The 12481-nt window shown below is 47.0% G+C and overlaps 2 protein-coding genes across 8 annotated transcripts in view; both read left to right on the forward strand.

Annotated features, from left to right (window-relative positions):
- Paqr5 (progestin and adipoQ receptor family member V) overlaps positions 1–744 on the forward strand; it is a 32164-nt gene extending 31420 nt beyond the window's left edge. For all 5 annotated transcript variants that reach the window (XM_013011986.1, XM_013011987.1, XM_013011984.1 and 2 more), the window contains exon 8: positions 404–744. In XM_013011986.1, coding sequence (XP_012867440.1) covers positions 404–645 — 242 coding nt within the window. In that variant the 3' untranslated portion in view covers positions 646–744. The remainder of the gene's footprint in view (positions 1–403) is intronic.
- Positions 745–5083: 4339 nt separating this feature from the next.
- The window catches only part of Kif23 (kinesin family member 23), a 28050-nt gene continuing 20652 nt past the window's right edge, over positions 5084–12481 (forward strand). For all 3 annotated transcript variants that reach the window (XM_013012086.1, XM_013012087.1, XM_013012089.1), the window contains exons 1-4: positions 5084–5211; positions 6858–6927; positions 8129–8257; positions 12354–12459. In XM_013012086.1, the coding sequence (XP_012867540.1) occupies positions 5201–5211; positions 6858–6927; positions 8129–8257; positions 12354–12459 (316 nt within the window). In that variant the 5' untranslated portion in view covers positions 5084–5200. The remainder of the gene's footprint in view (positions 5212–6857; positions 6928–8128; positions 8258–12353; positions 12460–12481) is intronic.

The following is a 12481-nucleotide window of genomic DNA, read 5'->3' on the forward strand; positions in this document are numbered from 1 at the left end:
TTAAGCGTAATGTAAATGTTTAGTAACTAGATACATTTCATTGCTTGTTTAAGAAAATTGGCAGTTTGTTAAATGAGTCTCTTCCCTCTCTGGCTTTGCCTGTTCTGAGCATTTTTGTTTATTTGAGCTGTACTGGGGCTTGAACTCATGATCTTCGCTAAGCTTCCCCCCCTGGCCCCCCCCACCCTCGCTCAAGCCTGGCACCCCTCCAGTTCTAGCTCTTTCTTTCTTTTTTGTTTTTTCTGGTTAATTGGAGATGAGTCTCATGGATTTGTCTGTCTGGGCTAGCTTTGAACCATGATGCTCAGATCTCAGCCTCTTGTGTAGCTAGGACGACAGGCGTGTGCTCAGTCCCTTGCTTCTTGGTTGGTGACCTCCAAGGCCTTCTCTGTCTTTGACGCAGGACACAGTCACCAGCTGTTTCACGTGTGTGCAATCCTGGCCACACACATGCAGATGGAAGCCATCCTGCTGGACAAGAACCTAAGGAAGGAGTGGCTCCTGGCTTCCTCCAGGCCTCTCTCCTTCCCACAGATAGCTGGAGCTCTGCTTCTGTGTGTCATCTTCTGCCTCAGCAACATAATTTATTTCTCAGCTGCTCTGTATCGGAATCCCGAGCCAGAATTACATACAAAAGAAACATGATTCAGCCGTATGCTATCTATGGCATGCACCACCGTGAACTGGCAACACCCCAGCCACCAAAAACTGTGCCTTACAATGGCAAAAATGTGGTCCTTGTGATTGATGCCTTGGTAGTTGTTTTTTTTTCCAGTTGTGGGGCTTTAACTCTGGCCCTGGATGCTGTCCCTGAGCTTGTCAGCTCAAGGCAAGCGCTCTACTACTTGAGCCAGAGCGCCACTTCAGGTTTTCTGGTGGTTAATTGGAGATAAAAGTCTCACGGACTTACCTGCCTGGGCTGGCTTTGAATTGCCATCCTCAGATCACAGCCTCCTGAGAAGCTAGGATTACAGGTATGAGCCATCAGCACCTGGCTGCCTTGGTAGTTTTGAAGTGGGTTCGTGCTAAGCAGGTGTTTAGGGGGAGAGATTTCTCTAGGTGTGCACTGATTCTGTAAATGTGATTTTAAGGGGGAACTGGGCTCAGGTTGTCTTGGACAGACAGATGATTACTATTTCAATAAGGGTTAAATTGATCTGAAACAGTTTAAGGGTGCTGCCCTTGGGGGTTTTATACCACTCTTTAGAAGTAGAAATGGATGGCTGGGAATGTGGCTTAGTGGTAGAGTGCTTGCCTAGTATGCATGAAGCCCTAGCTTTGATTCCTCAGCACCAGATAATCAGAAAAGGCCAGAAGTGGTGCTATGGCTCAAGTGATAGAATGGTGCCTTGAGCAAAAAGAAGCTCAGGGACAGTGCCCAAGCCCTGAGTTCAAGCCCCAGGACTGACCCCCCCAAAAAAAAGACGGGCTGGGAAGGTGGCTCAGTAGTAGAGCACTTGCCTTGCATGTCTGAGGCTCTGGGTTCGATTCCTCAGCACCACATAAGCAAAAAAGAAAAAAACCAGAAGTGGCGCTGTGGCTCACGTGGTAGGGCGCTAGCCTTGAGCTGAAGAGCTGAGGGACAGCGCCCAGGCCCAGAGTTCAGGTCCCACGACCAGACCCCCCCCCCAAAAAAAGAAAGAAATGAATGCAGCCAAGTTTCCCCCAAGAGCTTTCCTAGGAGCCTGGACTCTGCTTCAGGATACTTGAGAAAGCAAGGTGGGGGATCTCAAGCCTGGGGAAGGGGAAGTGCTGGGTACACATTCCAGAATGATGGGCTCCCTGCCTAGGGAAGGGAAAGATCAGGGCAGGCTTCCATTCACAGCTCTGTCTTCAAAGTGCCCCTCCAGTATCATTATGGATTTTGAATTTGTAGTCAGATTGATCGATCGATCCATCGATAGCCAGGTGCCAACGGCACATTCCTGTAATCCTAGTTACTCAGGAGGCTGAGATCTGAGGATTGCAGTTCAAAGCCAACCAGGGCAGGAAAGTCCATGAGATTCAATCTCCAATGAACCACCAAAAAGCTGGAAGTGGAGCTGTAGTTCAAGTGGTAGAGCGTCAACCTTGAGTGCAAAAGCCATCCAAGAGTGTGAGGCCCAGAGTTCAAGTTCCAGTCTCACCAAAATGGTGGAAAGGGAAGAAAGGAAGGAAAGGAGGGAGGAGGAAGAAAAAGGAGGAAGAAAAAAGGAGGGAGGGAGGGAGGAAGGAAGGAAGGAAAAGGGAAGGAAGGAAGGAGGGAACAAAGGAAGAACAGTGCTGCTACCACAACTTCACATCTTCCATCACAGGCTAGTTGATCGTCAGCCTGATTTCCTCACCCAGCCCTTGTGGCACACACCACTGCCACATGTCTGATGTATTCCTCTGGTGCCTACTAATGTCCACTTTTCCTCAACTGAGAGAAACAACAGCAAAGATTATTTATTATCCTGTGTTTGTCTTGTTTCACTTGTCACAAGGCCAACACACTCCTTTACTGGTGGGAGACATGGGCCCATGCATTTCAGTGCTTGGCAAGTGGAAAATGGATATCCTTGGAGGAAGCAGGGATGTGGGACTGAACAAACCTGGAATGGTCTCTCTTGTGGGACCAGCCTTTGGGCTGGACAGACAGACAGTCGTGACAAATAAATTCAGCCACAGTAAGGGCCATGCGGGTGGCTGGCTGATTGCATGGCAGCCTGGAGGAGCTGACTTGGGAGAAGAGGCTGGATGGCTGGGAGAGGAGCCAGGCTGGTTGGTGTGGGAGGAAGGTAATAGTTAGCAACAAGGTCCTAAGGCCAGCAGGTGCTGGTCCCCCTGGAGGATTAGGAATCCGGCCACTTGCTCCTGTAGTGTTTAGCCCTAGAGACATAGAGATGATTCAACTGCTGAAGAATTCTGGAATTTTCCTGAAATTCCTTTCTGAGTAATTGCAGAAGGGCTGCCCTGGATCCCTTTGTAACTGTGTGGGAAGCTTTAACTCAGTCATATGTGTTTCCGGCAAGACAGTGGTTGCTCTGTGGTCTCAAGTCAGCAGATCTCTGCAAGTTTACTTTTGCTTCTTCCCAAGCACAGAACAGAAGCACCTCAAAAGATAATTTTCAGCTTAAAGTTTGCTCACATAACATTGCTGAAACTTGGTGGCACTTAACAGCCAAAGGCAGATGGGGGTGGGGGAAATACTGGGAGTTTGAATTTTTATCAGAGGCCCCAGGTGATTTTTTATTTTTCTAAGACAAGAGCTCCACATATAGCCTAGGCTAGCCTCAAACTCCTGATCCCCCAACCTCAGAGTGGAATGCTACTCAGCAAAGAAAAGGAAGAGACATTCTGGAAAAGACTGTAGGGTCAGAGCAGCAGTTAAAGCCCGGAAGGAGGGAAGGTGACTGATAGGATCCACACAAGGAAATAGTTTTTTTTTCCATACTAGAAATATTTGTGAGCTGGGTGCCGGTGGCTCACACGGTAATCCTAGCTACTCAGGATGCTGAGATCTGAGGACTGGAGATCCAGCCCTGGCAGGAAAGTCCATGAGAAAACCAGAAGTGGATTGCTAGCTTTGGGCAAAAAAAGCTCAGGGACAGTGAGCAGGCCCTAAGTTCAAGTCCCACAACCACCACCAACAAATATCCTTTCAGTTCTCAATAGAAAAGAACATGATTGAAAAATAAGCATATATTTGTAATGACACATATGAATATATGAAGGTCTGTGACCCGCTTGGAATATGGAATAAGGTTTCTTTTGTTCCCACTAGGTGGGGTTCAAGTTTTATTATTTAGACCCCTGTGGTTTACTCCCATTAAAAAATCCAAACTAAGAGAAGAGTCCTGAAATCACCTCTATGGGTCAATAGTCCTCCAAATGAAATCTAGGAACTTCTGGAGTCTATGAATATTCTTCCAATTGTTCCATGTGCTGGGTCAAAATGCAAGACACACAACTGTGTCAGCCTTCCTTCCACTGAAACTTTTTTTGGCCAGTCCTGGGGCTTGAACTCAGGGCCTGAGCACTGTCCCTGAACTTCTTTGGCTCACGGCTAGCACTGTACCAAATGAGCCACAGTGCCACTTTCAGCTTTTTCTGTTTATGTGGGCTTTATGCATGCTAGGCAAGCACTCTACTGCCAAGCCGCATTCCCAGTCCGTTGAAACATTTTTTATTGCAGATTTGAGTCAAAAATTTATAATACCAGATTTTCTTTGGGGGGCGGGGGTGGGGAGGATAAGGGAGCTAGGAATAATCTGAAAGGATCCAATAAAACACTTCAAAAGTGTGTGTGTGTGTGTGTAAAGGCCAAACCTTTTCCAAGTTCTACTCCCTGCCAACGTCTCCCTTCCCCAAATCCCATCTCCAGTACTACAGGGAACTACAAACCTTTTGCCGCTTTGGGAGCCCTTGGCCACTTTGCAATAGAGAAAAGTCATTATGCCTGGTGCTGGTGGCTGGCTCCCTAGTGAAAGTAATCCTAGCTACTCAGGAGGCTGAGCTCTGAGGATCCCTGTTAGAAACCAGCCTGGGCAAGAAAGTCCGGGAGACTCTCATCGCCAATAAACTACTCAGAGAAGTTGGAAGTGATGCTTGAGCAAAAGAGCACAAGGACATTTCCCAGGCCCTGAGGTCAAGCCCCACCACCACCACCGACAACAACAACAACAACAGCAACAACAACAACAACACATCCTCAGGAATGGGGGGGGAAGGCCGGGGATCCTCGGGGAGACCGCCGGGGGTTCTCAGGGGGGCGAGAAGTGACGGAACAGTCCAAGAACGTGCTCCAGAGCTAGAACACCGCTTCCAGGGAGCGACTAGGGGCGGATCGGAGCCCTCGGCGTCCCCGCCGGGACGTGTCTAGGACAGGGATTCCAGGGCTTGGCTCCGTTGTCTCCCATCACTCGCGTCCCTCGGGTTTCCGACATCTCCCGTTAGCCCCGCCCCCACGGTCGCCTAGGAGACCAGCGCCCTTTTCCGGGTCTGCTCGCGCCTCCTCCAAGGCCCCGCCCCTCCCCGCAGGCGGGCGCTGATTGGTCCGTTTGAATTGCGCCGGGCGGGCACTCACCTGGGCTAGCAGCGTCGCCGCCGGGCTTTTCCGGAGCTCAGCGCCTCAGCCGTAGACCCGCATCCCGCGGCGTTGCGGACCCTCGTCAGCCCTCCGGACCCAGCCTGGCGTCCTGTCCCGCGTGTGCATTGGGCCCGCCTTGAGCCTGCTGCCATGAAGCCAGCGTGAGTACCGGGGGCGGGGGTTCAGCGGGGGTGGGGTCCCGGGCTGGCAGGGGTCAGGGGTCGCGGGAGGCCCCAGGCCGGCGGGGAGACTCGGGGGTCGCGGGGAGGGGCAGGGGTTACGGAGGATTCCAGGCCGGTGAGGGATTCAGGAGACCCGAGGGGTCGCGGGGGACCCTAGGCTGGCAGGGGCCAGGGGTTACGGGGGCCCTCAGGGGTCGCGGGGTCCTTTCCCACAGCCCCTCAGTCGGAACCTCGGCGCAGGTTCGAGCCCCGGCCGCGTCGTCCCCGCCGCCTGCCTCGGCCTTGCGGGCCGGGAAACGTGGTCCGAAGTCGGGGTCCCCGCGGTCGCCCCGGTCCCGCCTGGGGCCTTCCCGCCTCCTCCTCCTGCCTCCCGCTCTTGAGGGGTGCAGGCCGGGGTCCGGTCCTCGGCTCCCACCTGGGCCGGCCCTACCCAGGGTCGTCGCCTCCCGCCGGCTCCCCGCGTGCGGCCCCTCCTGGGCGCCCCGGCCCTCGTCTAAGATCGACCTCATTCCGCTGGCGATGCCACTGGCAACTGAGGTCAACGTCAAAATCCCTTTAGTTTTACAGAAGAAAGCAAAAAAAAAAAAGGACGAATTTACCCAAATCCACCCAGTATCTTACACCTAAGCTAATTGGCTTCTGTTTCCCCTAGGAATAAACTGGGAGGATTATTTGAGTAATGTGCTGTCTAAGCCAATAATTGTACCCCATTTTTCTGTTATATGTTCACCCAACTTGTAGATAAATAGGAAAGGAAAATGGTGAAATAAATCAGTGTCTTTTTCTGTTGCTTCTATTTACAAGAGCAAGATACTGACAGTTTGGGCCCATATTTTCTTTGGGGTGAAGGATAATAGTTATGAGCATTGGATGGCCTCATACAGTACACACAAAGCCATTAAAATTTTAATTTAGTTATGTAGCCTTTGGGATGGGACCCAGACCTTGTGCCTGCTGAGCAAGTGCTGTTGAAATGAACATCTGGCCTTTAGACAAATCTTGATGGAAGATGTCACCCACATGGATGTCTGTGTGCATGTCTGTAATTTATTGAGATTGATTGTCAGCCTACCTTGGTAAAGACTGAGACACAATGTGTGTGCTCCTGTAGTTAGATCAGATTTGTCCTGCCTATAAAATTGTTGTCATGAAAATGTACAAGCTAAGGTGGCTTGTGCCTGTAATCTTAGCTACTCTGGAGGCTGCGATCTGAGGATTGCAATTCAGAGCCAGCCTGGGCAGGAAAGCCTGTAAGACTCTTACCTCCACCTAACTACCAAAATGCTGCAGCTTAAGTGAAAAGACAAACAAGAGTCCTGAGGGCTCTGGGTTCAGGCTCCAGTAGGAAAAGAAAACAAAAAAAACAAGTACAAGCTAATTATAACCTAGGATCAATAAAATGACTGGGTACATTGAATACCAAAAGTATATTCTAAACCAAATTTTAATTACTTTTGGGTGCCATGTTCTTCTAACACAGTTTATTATGACTCATGTTATTTATAGTGCAGTGATTTGGACTTGCTAAGGAGATATTTTGTAAGTCCTAAGAAGGTTGACTGTATAAATTATGTGAGGTTTTGCATGTTAGTGTTGAACTGGAATATTTTTTTATTTATGACCAGGCGAGCTAAAACACCCCGGAAACCTCTAGTGAAAAAAGGATCCCAAACTAACCTGAAAGACCCAGTTGGGGTAAGGTCTCCCTGGGGGTTTATCTTTCCTAAGTTCTTTTCTGTCTAAAGTATGTGCTTGATTTGTTTGTGTATGTATGTATGCACGGTGGTGCTGGGGTTTGAGCCCAGCCTCACATTTGCTAGGTAGGTGCTCTCACCTAACTAGCCCTGCATGCTTGGAAGGGAAGAAAAAGAGATTGGAAGTAGATTGGAGAAGATTGGAAGAGATTGGAGTCTTAAGTACAGTTAGCTGGTTAAATTTCCTCAGTAAGTTATGAAAGACTGATGTTAGCTGGGAAATTTGGTTCCACTATAGGATTAATTAGTCCTGTAAAAGCTAATTTGATTGTGAAAACTGTAAACCTGTAACTGATTATAATCTGAGAGAGTAGATAGTCCAAAATCTTCAGCTGGGCTCATGTCTTTCTGAACAAGGAGAATGTTTGTTGAGCTCTGCGTTCTCTTCCACCTGTGCATGGAGCTGAAAGGTGTTTCTCCAGGAGAGCCCCCACTCCAGCTTTCATAAAGTCTGATATATGAGTGCAGTTTGGCTTATGCCTTCTCATAATTGCAAGTCCTTTACTAATCTCAGACTTGGGAACTTGCTTTCAAGTTGAAAGACGGCTGAGCTGATCCCCTTCCCTCTGCATGCTAGGGTCTGTCTTTAACACACCTGAGGTGTTGTGTGCTCTGTGAAATGGCAGATAGGAGGGTTGGTTTGTTTGGAGGAAGCATTGTAATTGCCACCCCTACCCCCACTGCACACAACAGTGGTTTCTGCTTAAGGAAGAAGTGGAGTCACAAGGTGCAATACACAGCTAGAAGGCTTTTCTCAAATCTCCACTCCCTTTATTACTTCTTTTATTTTAAGCGGTAGGTTCAGCCAACAGTTTCACAGTTGGCATCCAATACCAAAGAATTCTAACAGGTTTTATTTTATTTTTAAAGGATGACTTTATTATTTGTGCACAATAAGATAGTGAAGAGTAGCTTTGCCATTTGACGCTTTATGGAAGTTGATTTTATGTTTATTCAGTCTTTTCCTCATCCTTAATGTCTTTGATAATTTTTGAGTGGCATTTTGCTGCTGGCAACTTGTTTCTATAACTCTCTTAAGTGGAAAAACTGAATGTTTATTGAATGAATGAGTGAGTGATGGGCATCATAAGTATAGTCAGGCAAATGCCAGCCTTCCCCAAGTGCCTTTGTGGATTTTGCAGGTGTACTGTAGGGTGCGTCCACTGAGCTTTCCGGATCATGAGTGCTGCATAGAAGTCATCAACAACACCACCGTGCAGCTTCATACCCCTGAGGGCTACAGACTCATCAGAAGTGGAGACTACAAGGAGGTAAGTCGTCCCTACTGGAACCAACTTGTCTCTACCCCATTATGGAGTCCTCAATGGGTTTCCATGTGGAGCTTTGCAGCCAGCTTTCATTACCAAGGCTAGCCACCATGTCTGAGGCGGTGTTGGGTTCTGCCATGTGCGGATGCTCTTCTGGTGTGCTGGAGTTGGAAGTGGCTTTCTGGGCAGTTCTCACACTGAGTCTTTTTCAGAGCTGCTGTTAGAAGCAGTTTGATGTGGAATAATGTGATTGTCTTGTGTGATTTCATACATGTGGATATTGGAATAACTTTTGATAGGAGGCATTATATATTAGCTTAGGAAGTGGGTTTTTTTTTCTTTTTTTGAGACAGGTTCTTGCTATGTAGCCCAAGCTGGCCTAAAATTCACTATATAGCTCAGGTTGGTCTCTCTGCCTCAGCCTCCCAAGTGCGGGGTTGCTAGGCTTTTGCCACCACACCCAGAATATGTTTTTGTATTTAGCAAACTATTGAGCAAACTGAATAAACAGTTGAGTTCAAACTGGGGACAGTGGCCCCATATTTGTAATCTTGCACGTGGGAGTCTAACTCAGGGAGTTTGTGCGTTTAAGGCCAGCCTGGATACATACTGAGAGACTGTCTCAAAACAGTAACAACAAAAATGTGTGTGTGTGTGTGTGTGTGTGTGTGTAGAATTCACTCAATGCAGTGTAATATATGTTACCCTAACCTAGTGGTAGGATAAAGAGTTTAAGCAACGATTCATTAAGACAATGTCTTTATGGACCTTCAATGGGACTAGTAGACCTCATATCTAGTAATGTGAAAGTCAGGTATGCTAAAGAGAATAAGACCGTGGGAATGGGGAGGGAAGTAGACTGAGGCTGCCATTCATATTCTCTGCCTTTTTTGTTTTGCTGATATTGGGGTTTGAACTCAAGAGTATTATACTTGCTCAGCTGGTGCTCTACCACTTGAGCTTTGCTTTTCTACCCTGGCTTTTTGCTGGATATTTTGGATATAGCTTCGGGACCTTGATCTGGATCTCAGCCTCCTCAGTAGCTTGGATTACAAGCATGAGCCACTAGGACTGCTGCAGTGGCAGTGTTCTTCAGAAGACAGCCTGTGGGCCCTTTGATGCTTTGATAAGACCTCATTGTCTTCTTCAGCAGGACCCCCTTCCTGAAGCTCTCCTGCCTGCTCCTCCCTACAGCCTCCCTGTTCTTTCACTGCCCCACAACTAGCTTTTCCTCCTGTCCAAACTAAATAGTGAGCCAGACTACGATGGCTGGGATTTCCTTCTATATCTATTTCCCATGGCTTCAAGTGTTGATTATCCGGAAAAATCTCTGGAGTTTTTATCTTCAGGCCAGACTCTTCCTCTAGCCCTAAACGTGGATATCTAGCCACTTACTTGATAATATCTGCTGGCATCTCAAACTCTACCTATCCAAAAGGGAGATCTTGACTATTTTTTCCCTTTGATTTAAAAAAAAATTTAAATACTGTTTTATTATTATAAAGGTGATGTAAAGAGGGGTTACAGTTACATCAATCAGTTAATGAGTACATTTGTTTTGGGACAATGTTATCTCCTTCTCTTGCTCTTTCCTAGTTTTTCCCTCCCATTTCCACCCACAATTTATACAGTTCATTTTAAACACAGTGTCTAGGGAGTACCACTGCTGTATTTGTTCACCCTTTATCCCTCCATCCTTTTACCTTTTCAACTGATGATAGCATCATTATGCAATTGCTTTGGCCAGACCTGGAATCTGTTTTCCACCAGCTCTTCTCATATCCAGGTCATTAGCAGATACTATCAGGTCAACTCCAAAGTTTATCTGGAAGCATTCCTTTCCTATCTCTCTACTGCCACTAGCTTACTGGAACCCAGTTATTAATCACTGAGACCAATGATTCTACACTATCTGTGGGGAAAGAACAGGTGTTTATTTTTGGTGCTCAGCCCTGGATACTGTGCAGCCTGTCCTAGATGGAGCCAACCGTGACATTAGATAACAGAGAATAGCTTTATAATCTGATCACATGACAGTAGGTAACTTTATGATAGGATCATAAAGCCATGAGTCCACTAACACAGGCTGGGTGGTAGCAGCAATGTTTCTAAATGCCTAAGGGATGGTAAACTACCAGATCTCTGGCAGTGCCATCAGCAACACTGCCTGAGCCTGCTTGGACTGCTTGTACCCAGTCTGGTCATTTCTACACAGCTGCCAGAATAATCTTGCAGGAGTATAAATGAGATCTTATCCTTCCCATGTCCCAAACCTTTCAAGGCAGAAGTCTTTACATGGGCAAATTCCTGTTCAACCTGTCTTCTGTTTATCTCTACCTTCATCTTTTAGTACTGTTCCAATTTTTTTTTTTTTTGGTTCCAATTCTGGGGCTTGAACTCTAATCCTTGTCTTGGATTTTTTCACTCACTGGCATTGTACTAATTGAGCTGGGCCTCCAGTTCTGGCTTTTTTGTTGGTTAATTGGAGATAAGTCTCATGACTAGACTGGCTTTGAACCACCTCAGATTCTAGCCTCTGTTAGCTAGGATTACAGATAGGCAGAAGCCATCAGCACCCAGCTCTCATCCAATCTTTTAACATCCTTGGATACACCAGAACTCTGGGACAGTAGCTGGGACTAATCTTTCCCTTGGATATTAGCGTGGGCAGTTCCTCACCCTTGGGTTTCAGCTTACCTATCACATCCTCAGAGGTCCAGCCTACCCCACCTGGGTGTCTCTTGTTCCATGCACTAGCCCACCTCCTTTTAGAGCTACCCCATCTATTTCTTTACAGTTATATGGGAAATGCATTACTGGACACTTTGTCCCATGTGAACATCACAGAACATACTTAGACAAACCTGTATGGGCTGATTGCTGTAGAGCTATAGCCTTGTGCTGCTGTACTGAATACTGTAGGCAGTTGTAGCACAATGGTTAGTGTCTGTATCACACATAGCTAAACAGATTCCTTCACACCAAAATCATCAGACACCTGAGTGCATGGCACTTCCTTGTAACTTCATTAGCTGATAGGGATGTTTGGGGCTCACTGTTGTATGTTGGTGTGTGGTATAGATAACGTCATTGAAAAGCTGTTTGAGCTGCACCAACTGTACTTAGTTCAGTGTCTTACTTGTCAAATGGTAAATTTGAATTGAGCATGATGGCATGGTCTGGCAAGGCTGTATGGAACAGTGGGTCTTTGAGGATGTAGAATCGTTTCTTTTTGTTGTTGTTTGCTGTGTGTGTGTGTGTGTGTGTGTGTGTGTGTGTGTGTGTGTGTGTGTGTAAACTCAGGGCCTAGGTGCTGTCCCTTAGCTTCTTCACTCAAGGCTAGTCTGTAGCACTTGAGCCACAGCTCCACTTGTGTTTTTATTTTTTGTTTTTGCTGGCTAATTGGAGAGAAGTCTCATGGACTTTCATAACTAAGCTGGCTTCAAATTGCAGTCCTCAGATATGAGCCTTCTGAGTAGTTAGGATTATAGGCGTGATCTACCAGAGCAAGGTAAACTGATACCCAACTAGACTTGTTGACTTAACTGCATTAAAAAGGTTTCAGGTATGTGCAAATAAGTATGTATACATAAGAAGTTTGGTGGAAAAGAAACATTGTTACTGCCTCCTGACAGAAGGTAATCGAAAGAGCATTGCACTGGAAATAGCTTTGCCACTTATCAGTCTAGGGGCTTAGTTTAGGCTGAGTTGAAAGTTCTCTAACTTGAGGACTGTGAAGCCATCTGTGCTTGGCACCCTCCTGAGATTATTTGTGTGGCTGTGAAGTAGACTGGAAACTTCCACAGAGGGAATCTTGATTTCTCATCAGTGAAAGGAATAGTCAGTCCTCTGGATCCACACCACCATACTTGATCACCTCCAAGTTGAAAGAGCTTCATTTTTCCTTCCTTGTGTGTGGACATGGGAAATGTTCCTGCAGAAACATTGTAGCCATAATAGTGCTCCTTGTCTAGACACAAGAAGTCCACAGATTGAGTACAATACTCATTTAAGCAAGTCCTCTCTCTCTCTCTCTCTTTCCCTTTCCCTCCCCTCTCTCTCCCTCCCTTTCCCTATCCCCCTTGTCTCTTCTCCCCAGACTCAGTACTCATTTAAGCAGGTATTTGGCACTCATACCACCCAGAAGGAGCTTTTCGATGTCGTGGCAAGTCCCTTGGTGGATGACCTCATTCATGGCAAGAATGGTAGGATTCTTGGGAGCTGAGT

Source organism: Dipodomys ordii, unplaced genomic scaffold (genome assembly GCF_000151885.1).
Source record: "Dipodomys ordii isolate 6190 unplaced genomic scaffold, Dord_2.0 Scaffold15, whole genome shotgun sequence".
NCBI classification, from domain to species: Eukaryota; Metazoa; Chordata; class Mammalia; order Rodentia; family Heteromyidae; genus Dipodomys; species Dipodomys ordii.